The following is a 24698-nucleotide window of genomic DNA, read 5'->3' as shown; positions in this document are numbered from 1 at the left end:
GTGCTTGGGGCAGCACAGACAAGAGACACCTCTGCTTGTGCCAACCTCTGCATAAGGAGAACACTCACAGCTCCAACCCAGCTCTGCTCTCAGAAAAGCCCAGCCCAGAGCACCTTTAAAGGGGGGCCAGATGAGCTGCAGTGCTGGGCTGGGGGACTAGAGACCTGGCAGTGCTCTCTAAGCACACACACAGCCAGGGCTGTCCAACACACCACACTGCCCTGATGGCCAGTGTGTTCTCATGACAGTGCAGTGTCATCCTCAGCTTAGAGGTAAAACCAGGGAATCTTCCTCCCCCATTTCTCCTCTTCCTCTGTGCACAGCTCCCTTATTAGTCCCATACTCACCAGGTCTTATAGCACAGCTTACTCTCAGCCTTCCCCACCAGCCCATGCCCCCTTGCATCTGGCTGGGAAGGTGTTTTCACAGCAGGCTGTACCCACAGCTGCAGAAAAGTGCCCTCAGTTTGCTACTGCCACTGCTCAGCAATTTCAGCAGCCAAAATCAGAGCTAGGGGTGGGAATAATCTGCCCCAGAGGAGGCTGGTGAGCAGCATGAGCAAGCCCCAAGGCCTGCAGGGATGGGACAACAACATGGACTGTGAGAGGAAGCACAGAGAACTCCTGCAGTGCTCTCCCACAGCTATTCTTGGCACTGAAGCACATTTTCAAACAAAGGAGGGAAACGCCTAGTCTTCAGAAGCAGGCTACTTGACAAGGTGATTAAGGGATGTTTCCAGATGAGGAATAAAGGAGGCATCTGTACTGACTGAAAGGAAGCACCAGTGACCTTCAGCACAAGGCTCTCAGTAGAGGTTTGTCACACAGCCTCAGACCAAAAGAAAGGGAAAAAATTATTACATCCATCACTCTGCAGAACTCAAGCACCATGTCCCTCCCTTATTGCCAAAGCCCATTTACCTGCTGGTAATACTGCTGGGCTGGAGGCTGGGGTGCCTGCATCCGTCCAGGCACAGGGCCAGCTCGTCCTTTGGGCACGTGCTCTCTCTCATACTGTCCCTTGAGGCCATCCTGTCCCGCTGGGAGCTCCCCCTGGGCTCTGCAAAGCCTGTCCCGTAGCTGTACGATGTTTGGCTGCAATCAGAAAAGGACAGTGAAGGGAGGTAAAATGCACTGCCTGGCACCCAGTGCATCACACCAAAAGCCCGAGTGGCCACTCACTGCTTTATTACATTGGAATAAGACTTTTCTGCATGAGACATGAGGCCATTGGAACTGCCTTACCTCATTCCCAAACCAGCCTGACTACAAGTATCAGCTGATGGAAGATGGGAAATCAGAAGAGAACAACCAAATATTGATGTAATTTCATTTGCCATGTCTGGCTTGCAGGAGGGACACCCTTTGACAGTGACTGGCTGCAGGCACAAGGGTGTGAAACAAGAGGGAGCAGAAGTCTGTGCACATCTGCCAGCTCAGCAAGGCCAGCGCAGGGAGAGGGGAACAGCCTGACTCACATTCCAAGGTGCACATCAAGTGGCAGTCCTGATGCCAAACTGCACCATGCAGAGACCTGTTCACAGGCAGAGAGGGAGCAAAGAGCCTGAAGGCCCCATACCTGGTTGGTGTTGGCAGGGAGGAAGGTCAGTGCTGCAGCCAGGCTTCCCTGAGCAGCCAGGAGGTTGGCATACTGGCTCATCTTCTCGGCCAAGAGGGCGCCCATGGCATTCGGGTCCACAGCCTGTGTGAGCTGCACGGCTTTGCGCAGGATCACGACCTTCTCTATTAAATCCTGAAAGACCAGGAGTGGAAAAACTCACCCACAAGTGAGAACAACAAAGTGAAGTAGGCCCTGGCTAAAGACTTTCCCAGGCAGGACCCCTCTCACCCAGTGGGGAGCCCAAGCCAAGTGCAGGTTTCCCCAACAGCCACAGCTGCACCAAAGGCACGGCTGTTCCCAGAGGATGGAACTGCAACCACCCACTAAGCAGCTTCTAACAGCAGAGCCAGCAGAGCTCAAAAGAACTGCTCTTATTAAACAGGATTTCAGGGCCCTATCAGCACTCAGCATGTCCACCAAGTGGATGGCTTCATAAAATTATCTGGTGACAGCCTCAGTGCAAGCAGACAACATCACCTGTCACCACTAGTAGTGCCACGCTGCTGCATGTTCACAGGGTTTTAGTAAGTCAGCTCTCATCCATCTTAAAAGGATATAAAAACTCCCTTGGAAGAGTTGCCTGTCATTTTCTGATTGTTACAACAAAATGGTTGTTGCAATGCGTTTTTGTCCCTAATAGTCTGCTCTGTTTCCCCCCTGCTTTGTGGGTTTAGCCTAAGCTATACACCCACCTCTAGCTGTCCATCTTCCCTAAGAACTATCCCTTGTTACAGAATGTTCTCTGTTCCTCCCTTTCTGAGTTGCCAATCCCACCTTGTCCCAGCTCCCTGCCTTGGAAAGCCCCTAATATTGGAAGCCCCATTGGTTTGTTTGATCTGTTCCCCTCCCGCTGTGCTCCCCATTGGTTTGTATATTGTGAATCCCACCCTGTGATCCTCCCCTGTGTTTTCCCTATTGGTTAAAGATTGTACCCTCCTCCCCCGAGACCTCCCCGGTACATAAGCTCCTGCTCAACCAGTTTGTCTTTCATCCCTGGACCCTTCCATGGAATAAACCCCTTTTGGAAACCAGACAAAAGACCTCTCCCTTGTCCTTGTCCCTTGACAGCCTGTGCCATAGAGCTTTAAGCCCTCCAGATGTATCCCAGATTGCGCTGCTTTCTGGGAACAGCCCGCTCTTGGCTCAGTGCCGGGAGCTGGCTGGGGAAAATCGGGAACCGCATCAAATGGTTTTCCTGATATTCACCAGAAACACTCTATCTTGCCTTTCTTGCACATACCCCAACACCTGAGCTCGTCTTGATTGGGTTTCCTTATAGCCCTAAATTATTTTCTGCTCCATTTTCTTACTGTATTTATACTGAAGGATACTACAAATATTCATTTGCCAAAATTAAAGACCTTTTTGAAATATAACAAGAGATTTAGTAAGAGCGTACCACATAAAAGATTTCAAACATTACATTAACTAATAAAGATTGTTTTCAAACCATTTGTTTTTCCCTACAAATCAGCACTTCCATAAAGGCAAGTGAAAAAAACCCCAAACCAACAACTTCTATTGCCACTATCATAGTAAACAAGCCACCTAATTAGGACTTCAACATTTTCCAATTTTACCGCCCGAGAGACCAAAGCCATGCAATCAAAATCCAAATTCAAACTGAAGGTAAATCTGTAAATAAAGCCCTCAAAATCAAATTATTTTGGTAATTCAGAGAGTTAATGACGTGAAGCAAAACTCAGATACACATCAGTTCCTTCAATTAACAAAACAAGAGTCTCACAGCATAGTCAAGTAAGTACTTTCCAAAACTGGCTCTTCAAAGGTCTTTAACAGATGGAAGAAACTAACACTGTTTTATAAAATAAATTATTCCATTACTGCTTCATTCCACTCATCAACCCTATTCCTCCAAGATACCTGCTATAAGCAATCTATTTCACTGCTGGAAAACAAGCTTTATATATGCAAACCCCTAGAGATGAGGGAGAAGAGGGTTCTCATGAGAACCTTCCTACAACTGTCTCTCCAGATTTAAATCAAATTCTATTGATTTCCTCTCCTGAACTTCCAAAAGTAGAAAAGTACAAGTATTTCCTAACCACAAAAGATGCAAGCAGTGAAAGATCCTTCCTTTACCAAAACCCTAAGTACTACAATTATTTTACACAAGAAGTGTATTAGTACCACTACCCAAAGAACAAGGCAAGCACAAGAGCCACTGTACTTCCCAACACATTTTTCAGTATCATATTTGTGTGTTATCTTTCCAGAAAGGAAAGGCTTGAATAGTGATGTACATCACACAGCAAAGCTCTACACCAGATACTCTGATTTAAGAGCCAAATGACTGCAGTCTGTTACTTCCAACATCTTAAAATAATTACCAACCTGAAGGGACAAAGGGCTGTTTCCATCCTGAACTTTGGTCCAACAAGCAACAAGTTTATCCACATTGCCAGCACAGATGTAACAGAGGCAAGCTTGTGTCTGGAGAATGCTGTCTCCCTCATTCTCCAGCCTGCTGCCCAGGAGATCTAGATATAACAAGAACAAAGATGATGGTAAATCACTCTGGGTATGCCTCCTGAACAATGCTGAAGCTGGGGAAGCAACTGGCCAAGGAACAAGCCATGATACTGCTCTGGAACTATCCAGTCTGTGAAGTGTCCTTACCACAAAGGGCTGTAAACTCATCTGGCCTGGCATAAGTGAGCACAGCAGCCAAAGCCTCTCTCCAATTCTGCAGGTCACAAGACTCCACAATCTCTTTCCAGTTCTTTGTTACAACTGCAGTGATAAGCTAGAGCAGGAGAGAGACCACAGTTAGGATCTTGGTAGGATTTCCCCTGTATAATATACAGGATAATTTGGGTCTGTTCCAGTGTACCCATCCCCACTGTATCCAGGGTTATGATTGAACTGCAGCGCAGTACCTACAGTACAAGAACACATTTTACTCAAAAAGAAAAAAAAATAAATCACAAAACAAGCTGAGAGAACAGGCAGAGGCAAATTATTCTTGCTACAAAATGTACAAGAAAAGAATACACAAATCTCCACAAGCTGTTGCAAATGGTTTTCAGCACTATTTTTGCAGACAAAGATAACCTACCAAGTATTTAGCTATAAAGTCTTCTACACAATTCCCAGGGAGAGGCATGGATTTTGCTTGTTAAACTGTTTCATTTGGCTTTAAGCTTTTGGTCTCAAGCTGACCAGCGAGGGGCAATTGAAAAGGCAGCATAAAGGAAGCAGCAAGTTGGCAGCAACATCAACCTGAGCTGTCTGTAGTATCCCTACCCTCCCACCCACCCAGACTGCCTCTGCACAGCCCTCAGAATGAAATTCCAGTTTCATCCTTCTAAAACTCTGCCTCCAGTTATTTTGCTTTGGACAAAAGACAGACTTGGCAGCTGTGCTGCTCTGTAGTGAACAAAGCCCTTCTCATGCCAAGACTTCAAGCTCAGAATCAGCTGAACAAGCAGTATGTGTGCAGTTTGGGACCAGAAGAGAAAAAAACCACACCTGAACAACAAATGCAAGATCCTAGCTACAAGGTCAGTGTTTGCCTGACAGCATAGGCACAGATAACTGGTCAGCTCTTCATAAAAACACCTTTTCCCAAAGGATGAACTACAGTGAAGAAATTTCTCTAAAAGCTGCCACCCTTGCTAAACCAATTATTCTTTTAAAGCCATTCCTTGTGTTTCAACCTCCTGTCACTACTTTCCCATCTTGGTAGTAAAAAAGAAAGATTTGCACAAGCACCATCAGCAACCTCTAGCACTGCAAATAGCTGAAAATAACAATAACCAGCTGGCCATAACATGCTGTCTCCTAGACAAAGGGTGATTAATCTACCCTGGGCATACTTTGCTCTTTCTTCTGTGCAAGCAGTAAAAACAAAGCATCAGCAAAATCTGTGAAGACTGATCATGGGCAGAAATCAACGTCATGCTGCTGGCCCTGAGCATGGGTCACATGTGAAAAATGTGACAGAACAGCAGACTGAAATGTGCCCTGCTTAAGGTATTTGTCTTTATTGTTGAGAATCTATTTGTGTATATCCAACTCAGAGACACTGGAGCTGGGATAAAGAATACTCTTGTGTACTGACATTCAGGTGGTGTGCCTCTTCTCCCCTCATCAAGGCATTAAAAAAGAGTAACAGAAATCCTGCTCCAAGATCTTACCGACTTGAACACTTACTAACATCTGCCAGAAATAAATCTATAAAATGGCAGGAAAAAATTTAAGGTGAAAAAGGGAGTTGCCGAAGGCATATGTATGTTACTTCTGACCTGAAAACACATACCCTGGTAATTTTGCTCCTCATCTTGGCGAAGTACTTCTCCTGTGTGCGGGAGAGCAGCTCCTGCCCGCCGGCGATGGCCAGGATGATGGCATCAGCCATGCGGTTGTCGTGCAGGCACAGATCCACTGCACTTTCAAAGTTCCCTGTCAGCAGAGCCTGTGTGATCAGCCCATCCACATCTGCAACGAGATAGGGGTGCACTTCCAAATGCTGCCACAAAAGCCACTGAGAGATGCAGCAGCAGGTGACACTGTCTGACTACAACACTGGCGCAGCTGTCAGCAAACCAGCCCACTCCCAGCCAAGTACTTACAAGGGTGCTCACCTTCACCTCCAGCCTCAAACACACAAGGGCACAGCCATGCCACAGGGGCACTGTCAAGCATTACTTACCTCATGACAGAGTGAGTTCCTAGAAGTCTAAATGGCCCCTAAAACAACTACCTGAATAGTGCCATAAAAAGTCAAACCTTGACAGGGGTCAGTGGCTTCTGTGTTACATAAGATCCCCTGGGAGTTTCTGTATAAACAGCACTTCATGCCTGACCAAGCATGTCTTCTTTTGTATCAGAAATCACTCAGAGCAGCTGCATGTCAGCAATGGGGTACACAACTGCTGTATAACTTCCTTCCTTCCTTGAAAAAGCTGTATTTTCAAGTGCCTTGAGGTTGTGTGAGAATGCTGTTACAGGCAAGTAATTACAGTCCTTCACAATCTGTGCAGAATTTGCCTGGAACACCAGCATCAACACCAGAACTTACAAATAACAGTACATTCAGTGAAATCAATATCAAGGGTTTTTTGTACCTCCACTGACAGAAATGTTAAATGTTGTCTTTGCAGATCCCAAATCTTCAGTTTCTTTTTTATGGTCCTTCAGCATCTAAGAGAAAGGAAAAGCATAATTTCTGAGACTACGTAAACACTTGGAAAATACACACATTTTAAAACCATATGCCTCTTGCACTGCAATTTAAATTTAGAACTTCAGACTACCTCAGAGACCATTATCTTAGAAGGGAAGGTTATCCCTGTGCGCCAGTTTGGGCAGAGGTAAAGTTACTTTTCTCCCAGTAGCCAGTATGAGGCTGGTGTGATTTGTCCTGGAAACAGTGTTGATAATACAGAGGTGTTGTCACTTTTGCTGAGCAGCACTTCCACAGCACCAAGGCCTCTCCTACTTCTCCTACTGCACCTCCAGTTAGGAAGTGGGGAGTGCATGGGAAGTTGGGATGAGACACAACAAGAACAGCTGACCCCAAACTGACCCAAACAGGGATATTCCAGGCTGTATAACATCATGCTCAGCATAATATAAAACTGGAGGAAAAAGAAAGAGGGGGATGATTTTGAAAGAGGGGCGTTTGTGTTCCTAAGTCACTGTTACATGTGATGGGCCTCAGCTTTCTTAGGGATAAAAATCTGCCTGTTCATGGGAAACAGTGAATTAATTTGTTGTTTTTTTTGTTTTACCAATTAAACTTCCTTTATCTCACAAGTACCAGCAGCCAGGCACCTGCACCCTGGGTACCAACTTGCATCTGTACCCATATGCACACAACCCCTCCGAGCAAAGCTACAGCTACAATGAGAAAATCTGAAGCCTTTTCTCTCCTTCTGTGTCAGCTTTACCCCTACCAAGAACAGTCCATTATTAATGCTACATAGGTTCCACTCTGCTACACTTTGTATTTTAGCTCATCCTTGAAACCCTCTGCACTAGACATACACCCCAGTTTAATTGAGTGAATTACACATGAACACAAGCTTAATTTTCAACAGAGAACTCCAATGCAGCACTCTGTACAGGAGTGCTCAGCAGACAGAGGCTGCTTTTTTTATAAAAATCCCCCAGAATTAAGACAGAGACCACTTTGTGCAAGTACCTGGATGTGGGGATTTCAAACAAAACATTTCAATAATAAAAAATGGTATCAAAAGGGAAGTTTCTCTTCACCATCAATTTTCACAGCACAGGCTATGCAGAATGCAAAACCTGACCCACAAACCACCTCCTCTGTCACAAGCCATTGCTCCAGGATGTGAAGGGAGTTCAGGAACACCCTGCTTGTTCAGCTAAATTGAAGGACACAGTAGACCAAAGCCATTCATTTGGACAGGGAAGCAAGTCTGAAACAAGCTTTATGTTTGGCTCGTGAAAAGGACGCAGTGTCTGGGAAATTATTTTGTTGTCAGAGAACACGGGATGTGCATTTGGTATCGGTTGAGAGCGTGCTGTGACTAGCACAGGAATAATGTGCCCATCTAGTTACTTTATATATGTGACAGCACACCCTGATGCATCACCAGTGGCTTCAGGCCAGGCCCACAAATACTTAGGTAGGCTAAGGTCACGTTTGGCTGTGAATTCTCTCCTAAAAGAGACATGCATTATGAGACATCCAATACCTTCATGACTGCGTACAGCAAAACCCTTACACTGTCAGACATGTCTGCCACTACAGAGCCTAAAGAATTAACAAGAAATCAAAGACCTAACCCAAGGAGAACACTCTGATTTTCGTGTCTTTAGTGCACCACCCCAACATGCATGAGCCTTAAACCACTGTCCCCATCTCCACAGACAACTGCAGACAGGCACCAAGGACAGCAAGCACAGCTACCAGCCCAAATTCTCATCCAAAAGGGAGACTGAGGGAAAGGGGAAGAATGAAGTTAGCCTGTTCACACAGCAGTACACTATTTTCAGTGCCAGTGACACCTCACAAGGCAGAGGTTGGGTCCTTAGTGCTAATTAGTGACCTGTCCACATATGAAAAACACAGGGCTGGAAAACAATGCTGCTCAAATGGTATAGGATCCCAAATGCTGACATGATTAAACACAAACTGCCTGTAATAAACCTGAACACACTGCCTGAAGATGAAAAAAAACCTCAACAAGACTCCAGTTTTACCATTATAAATAATTTTTTGTATTTGTGTATATACTAAGCAGCAGGAAAAGACAACAGAATGAAATGCTGTTAAAAGGAACAAAGCAAATACAGAGGAGGTCAACAAGGTTAGCCTAGAGGGCAATAGATACCTCTCCCAAGAACTGTTCCTCTGTAGTCTGGCCTTCATCCCCCTCGTTTGGCACAGATCCATCAGGTTCTGCAGGAGCCTTCAGCAGAAAGAAGATGCCATAAAAACTACCAGCAAGAGGCAGAAATACTTGGCATTGCAAAGTACAGTCACCTTTTCAGCAACCAATAGTTAGAACCAGACTGAAAATCACAAAAATGCATTGGCAATGTATGCTTGAGCATCACCAACAGGGTATAGGCCCTGTTTCCTTGCTCTCTGCCATGACACAGTACCTCGTGCTGTTTTCATCTTAGCTGCCTCAAAACATGCAACAAGAGCTTTCTTCCCCATGAGGCAGCTACAGATGACTCTGAACTGCCTGTGAAACAAAAGCACTGCAGTGCTGCTGTAGACAGGCCACTGCAATTACAGTGGGCAGTGCCTGAACTGTAGTTACCACTCTTGCAGGCAAAGTTACAGGACCACACTCTCAGTCCTGCTGTCTTTAAAGCCTGATGAAGGTGCTGCTCTTGAAATCAGGTGCCAGGCAGCAAGGCTCTGCCTCACCTCACCGGCAGCACAAAGTGCCACAGTGGGCAGCAAGGAAAGGTGGAGGGACACCAATGAGACCCCATATTAAAACCTGTGACTGGGAGCCCTTCATTGGAAAAGGAGGGGAACATCTGAATGGAAAAGAATTGATTGTTTTTTTTAAATAATACCTTCATCCTACTAAATGTAGGAACCTGCTACACACGTTGGATTACTTGTGGCTTACTTTGTCACAGCTATTAAGTTAAAGAAAAATTATTCTTCCTTTACAAATTACCATGGCATTATAAAACTAACCACAGAGTTACATGCATGTGTTTGCTTACCTCTCCCAAGACACCATCTGCAAGACCTTCTTTATTCAGAGCAGATGTGATCTAGAAAACAAGATTTAAATAAGTATCCTTTTAAAGAGGCACCAAAATCTCAGAGTGCAAAACTGGCACATGTAGCTACTATGTTGCTTGCACAAGAGTTAGCATAAAATTCAACATTTTAACATAAAACTAAAGCCATTTTCTTTTCCAGCCTGGTGATATATTTACTGCTAAGATCCCTGCACCCCAAGCTCTGATGAAAACAACAGCTGTCCTATGCCTTTAAACTTTTAATTGTTAACTCAAGGGCCTTAAACCTCAGTAGAGTTGCTGGAAACCAGAAACCACAGAAGTAAAAGCAGTATCAGAACATGAAGGACAAAACCGTCTGTCTGCTCTGGTCAGGGAAAATAAAGGAGTAACAATCCTTGTGGAACAGAGAGCCTGTCAGGAAGGTGTGGGTTCAAGCACACCAGGCCCTTGGCTGTAGGATTTTCCAAGGTTAAAAAAAAAAAAAAAAAAAAAAAAAAAGTTAAAATGCCCAGCTTCTACTGCTTTGCAAAGCAAATCATGACTCCAGATTCAATTAGGGCTCTCAAAACCAGCAATTTTATGTATAGAGTTTCTACATTATTTCATCATCAGGGAGCCTGGTTTTCACGTTGCTCTAAAAATTATCTACTGGTTTTCATATTGTAGGTTTTATTTTACCCTTGTAGGCTGGTTTGTGTAAAGAGCTGAGTTTAAATTGCTGGAGACCGTTTTCTTTCTTTTGTAATCACTGGTTTACAGTAAAAATGAGAAATCCAGGACTTGGCTTGCATGACAATCACGGGTTTTAAAACGATAACCCACCCTTTCCCATGTTCTTAACAGCTTATTACAAGAAGCTGAAATCTGTGATCCCTGTTTTTACTTTCCTAATGCTATCAATAATAGGAAAACCAAGTTGTGATTTAGTGAGCTCTCCATCTGGGTATCACAAACTTTCAGATGAGCTGTACTGTGCTGCTTTTCTTGACACTGTAAAAAACATGAGCTCAACTTCTATGTGAAATGTTTCAGAAAACAGCTACATAAAACCAGGACCTTAGAGCTCCTCTCATCTGTTTCCCAAACACTGAAATAATGGGATAAGTAAAGCATTCCAGGCCACCCAGTTCAGCTGTGTCCATTCTCCCAACTTCTCCCCATGTACAGGGCATATCAAACCCAGAGCATAAGCAAGCAGTGGGGCTTTAATCTCATGAGGCCACTCTGCAGAACCACTACTAAATTTCATCTGGATTTTTCTAATTGAGAGCTCTTTTCAAAAACAGGATTACCCTTGCTGTGCTTGCCTTTGCACAAATATTTAGAAGCCGAGGACAAACTGTTATCAAAACCATGGTTTTTTTTTTTCCATAGTCATATTAATTTTGCCCTGAAGGACATTTAATTTGTGAGCACAACGACACTTTAGTGGAGCCAATCTTTCAAAATAAAACATTAGTCTGATATAATGAAAATGAGTCAAATGTTAAAATCCACTGAAAGAGAACTGAAGAAATACTAGGTAATTCCTGGGTAGACAACTGAAAACAACAGAGCCAAAAGGCACAGCAGGTAACTCCCTGTAACACTAAGTAAAAATCTTCCAACTGGGAAGAAAGGTCCACAATGATCTGCAAATTTCTGCCTGGTAATCCAAATTTTGCTTTTCCAAATGTAACCACATTTGACCTTTGGGCTTTTTTTTTCCTTTTTCCTTCAAAAGTGAATGACGTCTCCCACAAACAAAAAAGACTATCCCAGGTTTTCCTAGTTCATGAAAACTGCTTACATGCTCTTCAACCAGAAAGGCTAAAAGCAGACCCCATTCCACAATGCTTGAGTAGAAGGATGTCACATAGCAAAGTTAACACAAATAGCCTGAATCAATAAATATCAAAGCTTCCTGATGAGTGAGAATTTCACACCAACAATGGACAGTCCCAGATGCAGACACAGCTCTGAAGTCTGTTGCCTGCTCTGACACTTCCACTGAACATCCATATTACAAGAAGACAAAACTAATGAAAAAAAACAACAGAGCAAACTGTTTTCTGTGAGAATTCTGAAATGACTCAGAAGTTATTATCTCACATATCACACATTTACCTTCTTCCTCAGATCATCCTTCCTGTATCCTAAGAGCTCGAGGTATTTAACACGTGAATCTTCTTCGAAGTTTACCTTTGAAAAGTTAAAGACTACATTGTAGTTACAGTTTTTCATTTGCTCCCTCACCTCACTGGCATGAATGACCCAGTGAGATTTAGTGGCTGAGCAGACTGAATGTAATAAAGAGAAGTGCAAAAATCTCCAGTGACTTGGGTACTTGATGAGGTGGGCAAGGCTTCCACCTGGTTACTGTAGGTGAACAATCTGTTTATCTGCTTCACTTGGAAACCTCTAAATGGTTAGAGTGAGCAGTGAAAAGCCCATCAAAAGCTATCCCAAAGCTTTAATCCTTCTCACCAGCTCCCTGTACAAATATGTGCTGATGGGGAATATCAAAAACCATGGGATACCCTCACCCAACACCTTTGCTTTGCCATGACTCCTCACAAACCCCACAAACACCCCTGGGTCCTGAGGATCCTCCCTCTCTTCTGATGCCCCCCACCCCCTCCAGTGATATGACTTATGGGCACTATTCCCACAGCCTGCAGCTTTTGGTTCCCAGCACCTCTCCAGCTAAATGTGCAAAAGGAACTACGCCCTGGCCTTCCCAGTCCGTGGGGAACTCGTGAAGGGCTGTCACCCTGTTACCTTTAAGAAGGCCCACACATTCCTCTCAAAGTCAGCCAGGGCCATGTCAATTTTCTTCTGGCAGTAGCTGACAAAGCCCTCGGATTGCACAGCCTCCTGCAGCTGGTTTGAGCGGGCCAGGAGCTCCTTCTCCGTGACAACCTGGCTCACGTAGACGTGGGGATGCTGCTGCTGCTGCTCCATGCCTGGCTGCTGCGGAGATTTGGAATTCTCAAACGTCACCAGCTTGCCTCCAAACTGGAATTGAAGCACACATGCAGTATGTGAAAATACAAGTATACAGCAGAGAAGTATGTATGGAAATGTATTTTATATAACATATATATGATTATTGTCCAATAACTGAACACTCCTGAAATCTGCTCATTTATTTGTTCCCCCCACCCCCCATTTCTATGCACATAATGAGCTTGTTGGATAAGAAGGTTCACATTAAAAAAGATTTATAAGCACAGCCAATCCTGTGCCTGTTTTTTTCCTCAGACAGACAGGCCAGAAACTGAGAGCTAGAGCTGTGGGTCTATACAGTACCCAGCATCACTGGTGTATCTCATGATATTGCAATGCAATTGCCAAAGAAACCTATGCATCATTAAGTAAATCCTCAAGCATGATGTCTGCCCTGCTCTTGCCAGGCTGTTTAGCAGTTGAAACTCTACTGAGAGATAGGCAGATAGGCAAGAAGTTGTGACAACATTTGAAGAGATAAAATCAACACAAGAAAATAATTAGGAGGGGTTTATGATATTATTTCATTCTATAGTTCAAAATTAATTTACAAGGGCCAGTCCAGTAATACCTGCATTAGAAAAATGCAAAAGCCTAGCCAGGGAAAAGACTGACACCTGGCTCCTAGGAAACCAGGACAAATAAGGGAATAAACAACATCATAAAATGACACATCAGTCAGTGGCTAGGCAACATCACTTCTCTTTGACAGGAGAAAATTGCATTTAATTTGTGCATCAGATCATGAATAAGCAGACATATGATGCTGAAAAGTACTGCAGCAGAGAAATCAAATTCAAATGGACAGGCTAAAATCTCCAGAAGTTGGTAAATAAATGGCCTGTGGGTTTAGAAAGAAAGCCAAAAGCGGAGCCAAGGAGCAGATGACTACAAAAAGCAGAGCTTGCCATCCTCAGCTGGCTCCTCTGTAAATCAACCAGCCATGGAGGAACCCAGCCTTGTGTTGCTACAGCAACTCCTGCTACCTTGACCAAAGCTAACCTGAGTATTCTCCACCACATTGACTCACATGAGTGCAGCTTGCAGCTATGTCGTCTCAGATACATGCTCAATTTGGTGTCACTCCCAGCTCCCATTCCCCTCAATATATATTTATTTACTCTAATATTTATTTTTTTTACTCTTTTTTATTTACTTTTTTATTTACTCTACTGCACAGAAACAAAAGCAAAGCCCTAATGCCAAAAGACAAACAAATGTCTCCCAGCAAAGTTCCTTTTTCCCAAGCATTTTTGGCTTTTGCTGTCCCCAGTGCCCTGTCTGGAAGCTGCCATGAGCATCTCCCACTATGATGACAAATGAAGATCTCCTAAGGTGGAGCACCACACTGAACTCCTCCCTTCCTAAGGGGTTTAGCAGATGCCAGCACTGTCTCCCTACCTGCCTGGCCAACCCTGCCCATCCCTGTCTCCTCCTTACCGAGAAGGACGCTCCCATGGGTCGCCGGATCCACTTGGGTGGTTTCTTCAGAGGCAACACCACGCTCTGTGGGGCAGTCTGCTGGGGAAGCTGCAGGGGAGGCAGGGGCTGGCCTGTGCCAAATGGATCGAGGTTCCCAAAAGACGAGGAAAGCTTTGATAAAACAAGGGGGAAAAACCAGAATTGACATTTCTCTAATAAACTAAACATTTATTTATGGGCTGCAGACAGCCACTGAAGACTTCCCATATTTTGTTCCCCCCCCACCTCCATCCCTATTCTTAGCTGAACAATTTTCAACACCTGGTCAACTTGCTTCTGCCTCAAGCCATCGGTGCTGCCGCCCATGATGGAGTAGACACTGATGCGCCCGTCGAAGGAGGCGGCAGACAGCACAGCTGGGTTCCTCGGGCACCACTGGATGTCAAAGCACCACTGGGTGTTTGTGGGCAGCTCATACAGCACCTGGGGAGCAAAACCAAGCCCAAACAATCAGAGCTTTCACAGAGCACCCTGCCCAATAGCAACAATCTTCCCGTGTGCCCCAAGACTGGTGTGCTCTTCCTGCTCCCCAGCAGCCTCCACATCACCATACACACTAACAGGGGGCAAACCCAGATCTCCAAACACCACTGCTTCACCCCCTTCTCCTCCCATTAAATCTTCTGTTTAATCCACACAGGACAAATGATGCTGGTGGGGTATGCCTGTGCTGTCCCACTGAGAGCTGTGAGCTGCTGGCATTCACACTAGCTTATTCAGAGCTGATTTAGGTACTGCCACACACTACATGGAGGAAGTCTGTTTTCACAGGAAAACAGGAAAGGGTAAAACCTGCACACTGGCCAGACAGCCTCTTGTGCCCTGGAACAACCTCCCCCTTACAGCAGACATTTAACTGTAAACCAGGAGAAACTCCAAGAACAAAATTCTGTCAGCAAAACGCTGTCTCCTGAGAAACTGTTTTTTATTTTTAATAAAAAATATATATTTCTTTAAATAAAAACATGCAGCATGATTCAACCACATGTAAAAACAGCACAGGATCCAGCTCAGATAACTCATCTAACATGGTACACTTTTGGGCCAATGTCTGAATCTTAGAAACACTTCCCACTCCACAATTATTGCCCACTGGAGACAAGGAGCCCTCCAGCACGTCTGAAGCCTTTTTCCTGGTTTAGGGATAAACATTGTCTGAAAAACAGACCTGCATTCTCCTTGAAAGGTATGCCCAGCCCCAAAAGGGTGGGGTGGGAACACATCTGAGTGGCTCTCACTGATCTGCCACTACTGTGACAACGTACAAAAATCCTCCTGCTGTCTGGATGAAGTTCTTATACAAGGAAAAATAAAATTGCAACAGTGATCCAGCCACACTGGACCCAAAACAAAAGAGTAGCATATACTGAGTTTTACGTGGAGCCACTTCCATCTCTTACAGTGAACGGGGACATCACTGCTCAGTAAGAGAGAAGCTGCAAGGACAAAAAGGATAGGGAGCAACATCCCACAGAAGCATAACTCCTAGGAATGCAAGGACAGGAACATGTGCTTTGCAAGTGCCACCTCTGAACAGACATTTTCAGGTTTTTTCAAGTGGTAAGCATACAATACCTCGCCCGTGTTAGGGTTGGAGCAGAGAATTTTAGCATCCTTCCCACAGCTAAGTAGCAGTTCTGGATCTGCCATACTCCAAGCAATGGCCAATATACCCCTGCATGAAAAGCCACAATAAAAAAAAATAACGCTTAATGTAAATGCAAAATGGTGATAAATAAAGCACTTTATTTAGCAGTTCAGCATCCCACATCAAAATGCCCTCTCCAACCCTTCCTCTTACAGGAGGAGGAATTTTTCAATGTTGTCAGCCCTTCTTTTGTTGAAATAGATGTTTTTCTATTTTCTGCATGAAAAGGTATAAAGATGCAGCCACTGTATCTGAAAATTAAATGCAATAGTCACATGGGAGAACCTGGGCATTAGTAACAATACGGTTTGTTTGCTTGCAGCGTCACTAATATCCAGTGTGCAAACCCATTGGTAAGGTCAGTGACTAGAAAGTTTTTCAGCTTTTTATTAGCAAGACATTCAAGTCAGCAGAACTCATTGCCAGAAGCCACACTCTCCCTTCTTAAATCAAGCATTGGATTTGTTCAACAAGGAAAGTTTCACCAACAATGCAGGAGGGACAAGAATTTCACAAAATCACCCACTATACCCCAAATTAAGGCATTTAGGGGACTGAGTGACACAGAAACTCTGCAAATCCACACATGAGGATGTGCCTGGCCAAAATCAACTACTACTAATTCTTTCTTTCTTCTAGCTTCCTCTTCTTAAAAAAATTTAGAAGCAAACTAGTAGCTTCACTGTTTCAGCAGCCTGGTGGGTTTGTTCATGTATTTAATTTGGGGCCTGTTTCCTTCAGAGTGGCAAGCTCCAAAAAGGCAAGTCTTTCATGGCACAGGGCTGGCTGGCCAGCAAGCCAGTGTACAGCGCTGCCTGCTGCTGAAATTGCCCCCAGCAAGGGAGCCTTCCTTCACAGGGAACAGCAGGAAAGGAGATGCACAAACTGGGACAGTCAGCAACAGTGCAAACACCACAGAGCTGTGCAAGACTCATACCTTGTGTGACTCTCTAGAACACGAAGTGGTGAGGAGGCAAATCTTAGGTCCCACATCTGAATAACAGGCAGCCTGTCGTCCTCTGAGGCCAAAACCATCTGGGTGGCAACTTCAGGGTGCCATGCCAAGCCTGAGCAGTGCATCTGAGGGGTGACATTGGGCCAAAGCATCACATAACTGAGCAGCACTAAAGGGAAAAGAAAACTAGACCAAATATGTCTATGTGCATGGTAAAACACCACTGCAAGGGAATTTGCAGATGTGTTTCCAGGCATTATTTCTGACTGTATTCAGACTGGGATATTCTCCTTATTCCTGTGAATGAGGAGACTTGCACTGAAATTTCCCAAGGTCCTCTCAGAGAGATTACACTGTTCTGACTTTTTCCACAGTCCTATGTCTTCATGTGAGAACACACTAAAGCTCACCAAATAAACCTTTTCCTCTACTATTTTATTGCTATTTTAATAAAAGCCGACACTAGGCAGAGGTTATTGTCATAAGAACACTGCATCACAGGACTACCATCACATGATGAAGACAGCCTACTGTGCTGCTGTTATGTCAGGCAGCAAACACAGAAAACACTAAAAGTTCCACAGTTTATCAAAATAATAATACACTGAGGAAAGAGCTACTTCCCAACCACCCACTTCTAAGTTTCATTTTTAACTCTTGCTGTATTCTTTGGAGTTTGTTATAGAAATAGTCTATTTAAAATAATACAAAATTATACAAATATGTCACTCTCCACAAGTTGAACAGACTCTTTTTTACATTCACACTGCCTAAAGGGGTGGCATGGTGGCTACAGCTATAGGAGGCAGCACCCCTGTAACCTGCTCAATGCCATACTTCTCTGTGGCTAAATCAATAAAAATCCTTCTGTGGTAGTCCCAAACAGATCATTAAGTGCTTTCTCAAAATTAAATAATCACTCTGATAGGACATCCGAGTGCCTTGCCTTGCTTCAGTCTGCATCTGGCTATTTTAATTTATAATGCTGACAATCCCTCTTGCATAAAATAACTCACAAGAGCAAACTGGGCCAAGCACCAGTACCTGTGTCACTTAAGAAGGGGTACCATGAGTCACCCCTACACCTCTCTGCAAGCACCCCAGCAGCTGCAGGAGAGAACTCACCCTGTTGTTGTGGTCACTGACTTTGATGATGGGCTCATTCTTCCTGAGATCCCACACGGTGGCTCGGCCACTGGGGCTGGCAGATGCCAGGATGTGCTGGACTTGCCTGTTCCATGCAATGCAGCTGATGTCCTCCAGAGGCTGCCGCACACACAACACAGCCCGTCACAACCCCGCCACGCTGGAGACTCAAACCCTGCTATTTTCAGGACTTGCTAAGTGAGAAATCTGCAAGGAGAGTGCCCCATGTACTGGGTGTGTTCTGGACTCCTTTCTACACGTGCTGTAGTGTACAACACCTGAAAACACTGATTTAGAAGCTGCTAAAATTTCTCTGTGAAGTTATTTTCTGCTTTATAGTACTACACATTATTTAGTTAACATTAATATACATTATATTACATATATAATGTATATACAAAAACAAAAATAAACATTATATTGTTATTAATACAAGACTAAGCAAAACTCTAGGAGAGAAAATTACTCCTCGAAAGTACATAGGAACTGCTGTTTTGCCATGGACTATTAGGTTTCTATTTAGGAAAAAAAGAAAAAAAAGTTTGCTTGGAGTAATTCCATGTTTCTTTTCCTTTTATTCTCCCCAATATTTATTTTTAGACCAAAAATTAAAAGCAGTATTAACCCAGCTCTTGCTGCCCTATTATTTCTTGTTGTCATTATACCTATGGACTAAAAGATACCCCAGCCTAAAAAAATCACTATCAGACATAAAAGGTTTTTTATAGGGATTTCTAAGGTGAGCATCCTCTCAAGTGTCTACATGTTAATAAATGACTTGAACTAAACAAAGTAACCAAACCCTTTGGGGATGAAAGTTTAAACTAAATCTAAATTAAATCAGAGTTTAAACTAAAAAGCTTTAAATTCTTCCCACCCCATTTGCACACTTTTTGTCTCCAAATTATCATGCAGTAATAAACCCATTTTCCCGTAAGCATGCACTTCCATGGAATTGTTTAACAGCAACAGAAGTGTACTTGCATTGAAACAACTTCCTCCCAGTCTTCCAGCTCCTTCACAAGGCAAAAAGCACAAAAGACTATTGTTTTTCCTCATAGATCATCTTTAAGAGACACAGGCTAAACACTGGACCTTGAGCATAGCAATTAAACCACTCCCTGAAACCCACCAAGGCAAAACCCACTGCCTCATCATCTGACTTCTCAGTAGCTGCTTTTTATCTTTATCCTATTTTTCTCTCTGCACCTTCACCATCTTCAGATTCATGCAGTGAAACATGCAAAGGAAGACTAAAAGACATGCAATGGCTATGATATTTGAAAAGGAGCTTAACCTGAGACTGTTCTTGCTGCTTGATAAAATGCAACATTTCCCAAAGATTAAGGGGGCCCTACAGCTTTCCCTAGCTAAATACAATTTCTTCACAAAGAATTGTCACATAAAGACCTGGCTGGCCTGTGCAGCAAACCAAAACTGCAGGTCTGTTGTGGATAAAGAAGACAGAACATCCAGGGTTGCTGCAGGGGAAGCAGAGCACACCACTCAGTGCATGGACCTGTGCACACTTGCCCTTACAGGCACAGCCAGGACACTCCTCTCCAGGGGCTACAAGGGCAGCAGCATCCAGTCATCCCTGTACACAGCCACTACACAAGGGAGACTTCAAGAGGCTTCCCCCTCCCTCCGTGCCTTTGAGACTGCTTTGAAACTGCAAATTTCAATCAGCTCTCACTTAACTGCCTTGCATCTTTTTTCATGAGTCTGCTCTGGAGAATTTAATAAACACAAATCTGGTACCTGTGTCTTCACTCCTGGTGTCATTGGTGTAGCAAAGTTGTTCAAGTCCCAGATATAGATTTCAGACTCATTAGCACCAGAGGCCACCAGATTAGTCTGTAAGAAACATTAATAGACATTAAGAGTATTTTCAGCATCAGCTTTCCCAGTCTTAGCTGCTGGGAAGCATCAGATCTGCAGGACTCTGCAAATTTCCCCTACCAGCTCAGGATATAGGAAAAGGTACAGGGAAAATAGTGGCAGGGCAGAGGAGGACACAGTGATGCAGTTATGGCCACCACAGAGCTTTGCTCTGGACAGTGTGGCAGTCCTGCCCTGCCCACAGTGAGTGCAGTCATCCAGAGCACTCCTGCACCTGGGATGCGAAAGTCCAGGCAGGGCAACATGAGCCAAGGTCACCAAGTGACCTTTGGTCACATTTTGTGCCTGATGACAGGCGAGTCCTGAGCTCATAACAGGCAGAAAGGGACAGGAAGCGATTCAGGGAGGACACAATGAACACAATACAGCCTTGCTGGAGGCAAGTGCGCAAGGACAGAAGTGTTATTTAGGAAACAAATCCAATTGAATTCTCACACAGCTGGTGGCAACAAGGAAAAACCAACACACTGTATCTAGAAGGAAGTAAATGCTCATTGGTGATGTGGGAAGGCTTGTCAGCTTTGAGAGCCCTTCTGCTAATGAGGCCACATGGCTGTGTTTCCTTGCTGTCTCCTCTTTCCAAACAACAGTACTTAGAGGCCTTGAAGGTGGATGCTACCCAATCCCCAAAGGAGATATCTGAAAACTGATCTCACCAGAAACATGAATGCAATTCCTTCCTGTGTGACTGGCACAATGCACAGAAGCTAAGAGAAGAGACTGACTCAAAACACCCTGAAGAGCACCTCTACTTCACACATAAGCAGAGCTATAAAGATCAACTAAATTGACAAGGTAAACTGATGAGGGGAAGGAACGAAGCAGACACCTCAGGCACTTTCAGTCCCCATACTGAAATGCCAGTAACAGGGCAGGTTTTTCCTACTAAATACAAGCAGACACTGAAACACCAAATATAGTTCATGCTTTTCAGGGGAGGGGAAGCAGCAGAAACATCTAAGGTTACAACTTAAGATTGGCCACTCCTCTATTGATGGTATGTTAACAGCAGAAAAACCAACCTGGAACATGTTGACATCGAGCGCTCTCACTGGTCCCGTGTGCTTGTCTTTCTGGGCTATTATTACCTCAGCCTCTCCATCTATGATTTTGGCTGAGTCATACAGAATGATATTTCCATTTTCACCCCCAGCAATCAGGACTCCAGACACTCTGTCCCCTGAGGTCATGCTGTGAGGGCCCCAGATCAGCTTGTGGTACCTGTAAGACACAGAGGGCCCCACAGTCTTGAACCATCCACCACCAGCTCCCTGTAGGTTGATACATCCCATTTTTGCTCACCCCAGCTAAAGTCAGAGAAAAGCATTGCCTGCATTTCTCCCTAAGGATGAGTCTCTGCACAACTCCTTCCATCAGGAAGGCATGTCCCAATTCTGCTCATTAACAAGAGGCACAACATGCACAACCAACAACCTGCAAACTGGTAACATCTCCAATCTCCTGGCTGCAAAACCAGGGAAGTGCTCCCAACCACAACAGAAGTAATCAGACTAAGGGCTGTAAGCCCATCCAGTCACAGCCTGAAAAAAAACCTCTGCTATCTGTGAGCAGCTCCATACAGGAGAAGAAAGAGGTGAAGAAGAGGTGAAGAAGAAAAATTCCACATATTTTTCCATATCTGTGCTTGTGGATGTGCAAGTGTTTTGACTGCTGTACCAGAGACTCAGCAAGTTTAGTCAACATCACAGAAACATCATGGCCCACTTTCAGGCTAACTCCAGAGGAATCAAACATACTTCCATAAATTAAGAACACTATTGTGTCCATCTGTAAATACCCAAATTCCCTTCAACTCAATTAACTTCCTGCATAAGCAAAACAGCATTCCTGTGCACTTAGCCATGCAAAGAATTAATATGTTCTACATAAAATGACACAGCCACCTATCAGCTCTTACGCAAGCAGAAATCAAACCCACATTGGCTGGAGGGTGGCACAGAGGTATTTTAACACTCACTGTAATATTGCTCTGTTACTGCCAGAAAATCTTCAAGTAATTTCTTTAGATTGCAGCAACTTTAGCATTGTAAGGTAGATATTACAGAAAGCTACCCAAAGAGCATATGCTGGGTGAGAAATACCGTAACAGCCAAGTATTCAGGCTGCCAGTGCTGAGATTACAGCAGGGGTTCACCAAAGAATGAAGCTACAAATAGAAATCAGTCTGTGATGTCAGACAGACCCATTCCTGGGTATGATTTTTATGTTTCTGCACCTAACTATGCAAGACAAATGAAATGACTGACAGGGTTGTCCAAGCATCACCAGCAAGACTGAACAGGACTTAAAACAACCCAAAATGAAGGCAGGAAACAGTGAGGAACAAAACCCAGCAATTAGCTGTGTAATTACTTTTCTCTTGCCCTTTACTCTTTCCAAGATAAAGTATGGTTCTATAAAAGCAGCACAAAACTTTCCTTTGAGAGCAATTAAGGATTTATCTTTTGTAGTTCTAATCACCTGAACTTTTTCATTTGCTGCAAACCAAAATACAGCCTGACATATACACTGCTATCTAATCTTTAATTAAAAAAAAAAAACAACCAACCCTCAACCTCCTTTTTAAAGCATTTTCTGGGGCAAAGTCAAATTCCTGTGTTGCTAGTCAAGGGAGGTATATTCCAAGGAGTGCTGCATCCTGGCTATAATGAGTGCTTGTAGAAATTCAGTAAGCAAATGGCAAGTCTTGAAGAATCTCAGTCACAGTTAAAACAATGAAACCCAAAGATCCAACACTGCCTCCTGCCTGCTCTAAGCAGGTCAGTAGGACATGTTGACATTAGCTCTGCTCAGAGAGCAGGGCATTTAAAAAGGGGTTGTGACTCTTTCAGCTCTGCCAGAGAGCTGCTGCAGTAGAAACTGGATGCTCTGATGCTAACAATATTTGTCTAGAGAAGCACGTGGCAAGGAACTAACAGCTAACTGGAGCTGTGCAGCCAGAACTTTGGCTTTCCAGCTCTAGCAACACACACAATGTAACCCAAGTTAGTTATGTTACAGGAGTCCCCCTGAAATGCTTAAATACAAACAGAATGGTGCAATATGAAAAGTTACCACCTTATTTTCACAGTTTCACATTTTATTCTCCTCTCTTGTGAATCCCAGAGACTTCCTGGGATAAAAGGTTCACACATATATTCCAAAATTTTCTGTTTATGTCAAAGCACGAACACTTGCTTGGAGTCCAAGCTCACTGACCCACAATATCAATTGCACACACTTGCCTTCATCTTTCTGTGCTGAGCTTCTGCTTCTCTCCTTAACAAGTCCAGGCAAACCACAGGAAGCAACATTTCCAACATACCACATGTAACAGTTCGAGACACTGTACTTTTCTCTTACAACACTGCCTACCTGTGTGAGGAGGAGAACGTGGCACAGCTCTTCATATCCAGTGAAGGATCTGCTAAGTCTAACTCAAATATTTCTAGAGAAGCACTTGTACTGAAGGTTGCATCCAGCTGCTGAGCTGATGTACCTGTGAGGAAGCACGTCTGGCAGTGAGAAGGCCACGATACATAGCAGTAACTGCAAATGCAGCACAAGAAGGGGAACAAAAATATCCTCCTTTCAAAAAGGATCCTGAGATGGGGTCAAGACTTCTGTTTGTTAGCTATAGTCCCACACAAGTCTCCTCCCCATGGTTCTCCCTTTGGGTGCTTCTTAACAAGTACAAGCATGAAAAGCCTTGGACAAGTACCTCTCCCTGATGATGCACAGAACACAAAGTTAAAAACAAGTCACAAGTGACCAGTGGTTAGGATTGGTGTCACCTTTCCCTGGCAAAAGGAAGAGGATGCTTGCTTGTCACTTGTAGAATGCAAAGCATGTTTTCATCAGCACAATGCAAAAGCTCCACTCCAAGCACCACAACATATACTCCACTCCAACCCTCGGGACACAGAGTAACTCCTATAGCTTTCAATAATGGACCCTCCACGGCAGCCACCGCACACAGCCCGAGGTCTGCTAACACGTGCTTCCCAAAAAACTCACCTGTGGCCAGGTAAATGGGGTGCTGCTGGGCAGGGCTCCATGCCTGCATGGCAGTACGGTCTATTTCCTTCAGCTTCATATTGCTGAAAAGCAAGACCAAGAAAGGTGATGCTTAAATGGTGCATGGTGAGGCTGCACCGCCACGGATTCAGGAGCCGCATTAGGACTTGGCAGAAGCAGCCCGAGGGACTGTTTTCCTAAAGATATCCTACAGACAAACAGCCAAGCCATCCTCTCTAGAGGACACCCAGGGGGAGGGGAGGAATAACTCTCCATTGGCAGAGTAACATCGACACGCAGAGGAAACTGACGGGCGCTGAACATAACACAGGAAAACGTGGGCAAAGCTTCAACAGCAGTGAAAAACCCTCTCCTCACAGCACCAAAGCCTCGAGCACCCTACAGCAGCTTTCTGCCTCAACCCACGAAACAAACCCAGGCGCAGGGAGACCCTCCCCAGACCCTGCCACCAAATACCCTCAGCGGCTCATTTCTGGCTCCTATTTCAGTCCCTAGGGCTCCCCCGCCTCGGCTGCACCCCGCGCGGCCAGGGAGACCGCCACCCTCGCCCCGTTTCCGACGGGAACCGGAGGAGAACAGCTGTAAAACAGAGCATTTCGCCGTCCCTGCCCTCACCTCGGCGTCCCCGGCGCTCACCCGTCCCCGGACCGCTCCAACGTGGCAGCCCCGGCACCGCCTCCCGGCCGCCACCGCCTTCCGGGCGCG

The 24698-nt window shown here is 44.6% G+C and overlaps 1 protein-coding gene across 11 annotated transcripts in view; it reads right to left on the bottom strand.

The window, feature by feature from the left end:
• SEC31A (SEC31 homolog A, COPII coat complex component) overlaps positions 1-24693 on the bottom strand; it is a 40227-nt gene extending 15534 nt beyond the window's left edge. For all 11 annotated transcript variants that reach the window (XM_015624544.2, XM_015624546.2, XM_015624548.2 and 8 more), the window contains exons 1-20: positions 24609-24693; positions 23973-24055; positions 23331-23454; positions 20978-21176; positions 19815-19910; positions 18033-18173; positions 16890-17032; positions 15880-15979; positions 14566-14727; positions 14263-14415; positions 12595-12831; positions 11941-12015; positions 9811-9861; positions 8952-9029; positions 6711-6786; positions 5903-6081; positions 4261-4387; positions 3976-4121; positions 1579-1752; positions 921-1094 (exon numbers count right to left, since the gene is read on the bottom strand). In XM_015624544.2, the coding sequence (XP_015480030.1) occupies positions 921-1094; positions 1579-1752; positions 3976-4121; positions 4261-4387; positions 5903-6081; positions 6711-6786; positions 8952-9029; positions 9811-9861; positions 11941-12015; positions 12595-12831; positions 14263-14415; positions 14566-14727; positions 15880-15979; positions 16890-17032; positions 18033-18173; positions 19815-19910; positions 20978-21176; positions 23331-23454; positions 23973-24051 (2514 nt within the window). In that variant the 5' untranslated portion in view covers positions 24052-24055; positions 24609-24693. The remainder of the gene's footprint in view (positions 1-920; positions 1095-1578; positions 1753-3975; positions 4122-4260; positions 4388-5902; positions 6082-6710; positions 6787-8951; positions 9030-9810; positions 9862-11940; positions 12016-12594; positions 12832-14262; positions 14416-14565; positions 14728-15879; positions 15980-16889; positions 17033-18032; positions 18174-19814; positions 19911-20977; positions 21177-23330; positions 23455-23972; positions 24056-24608) is intronic.
• Positions 24694-24698: the final 5 nt, after the last annotated feature.

This window comes from Parus major, chromosome 4, assembly GCF_001522545.3.
Source record: "Parus major isolate Abel chromosome 4, Parus_major1.1, whole genome shotgun sequence".
NCBI classification, from domain to species: domain Eukaryota; kingdom Metazoa; phylum Chordata; class Aves; order Passeriformes; family Paridae; genus Parus; species Parus major.
The sequence above is the reverse complement of the archived record's forward strand: the minus strand, read 5'-3'. Positions and strand labels throughout refer to the sequence as shown.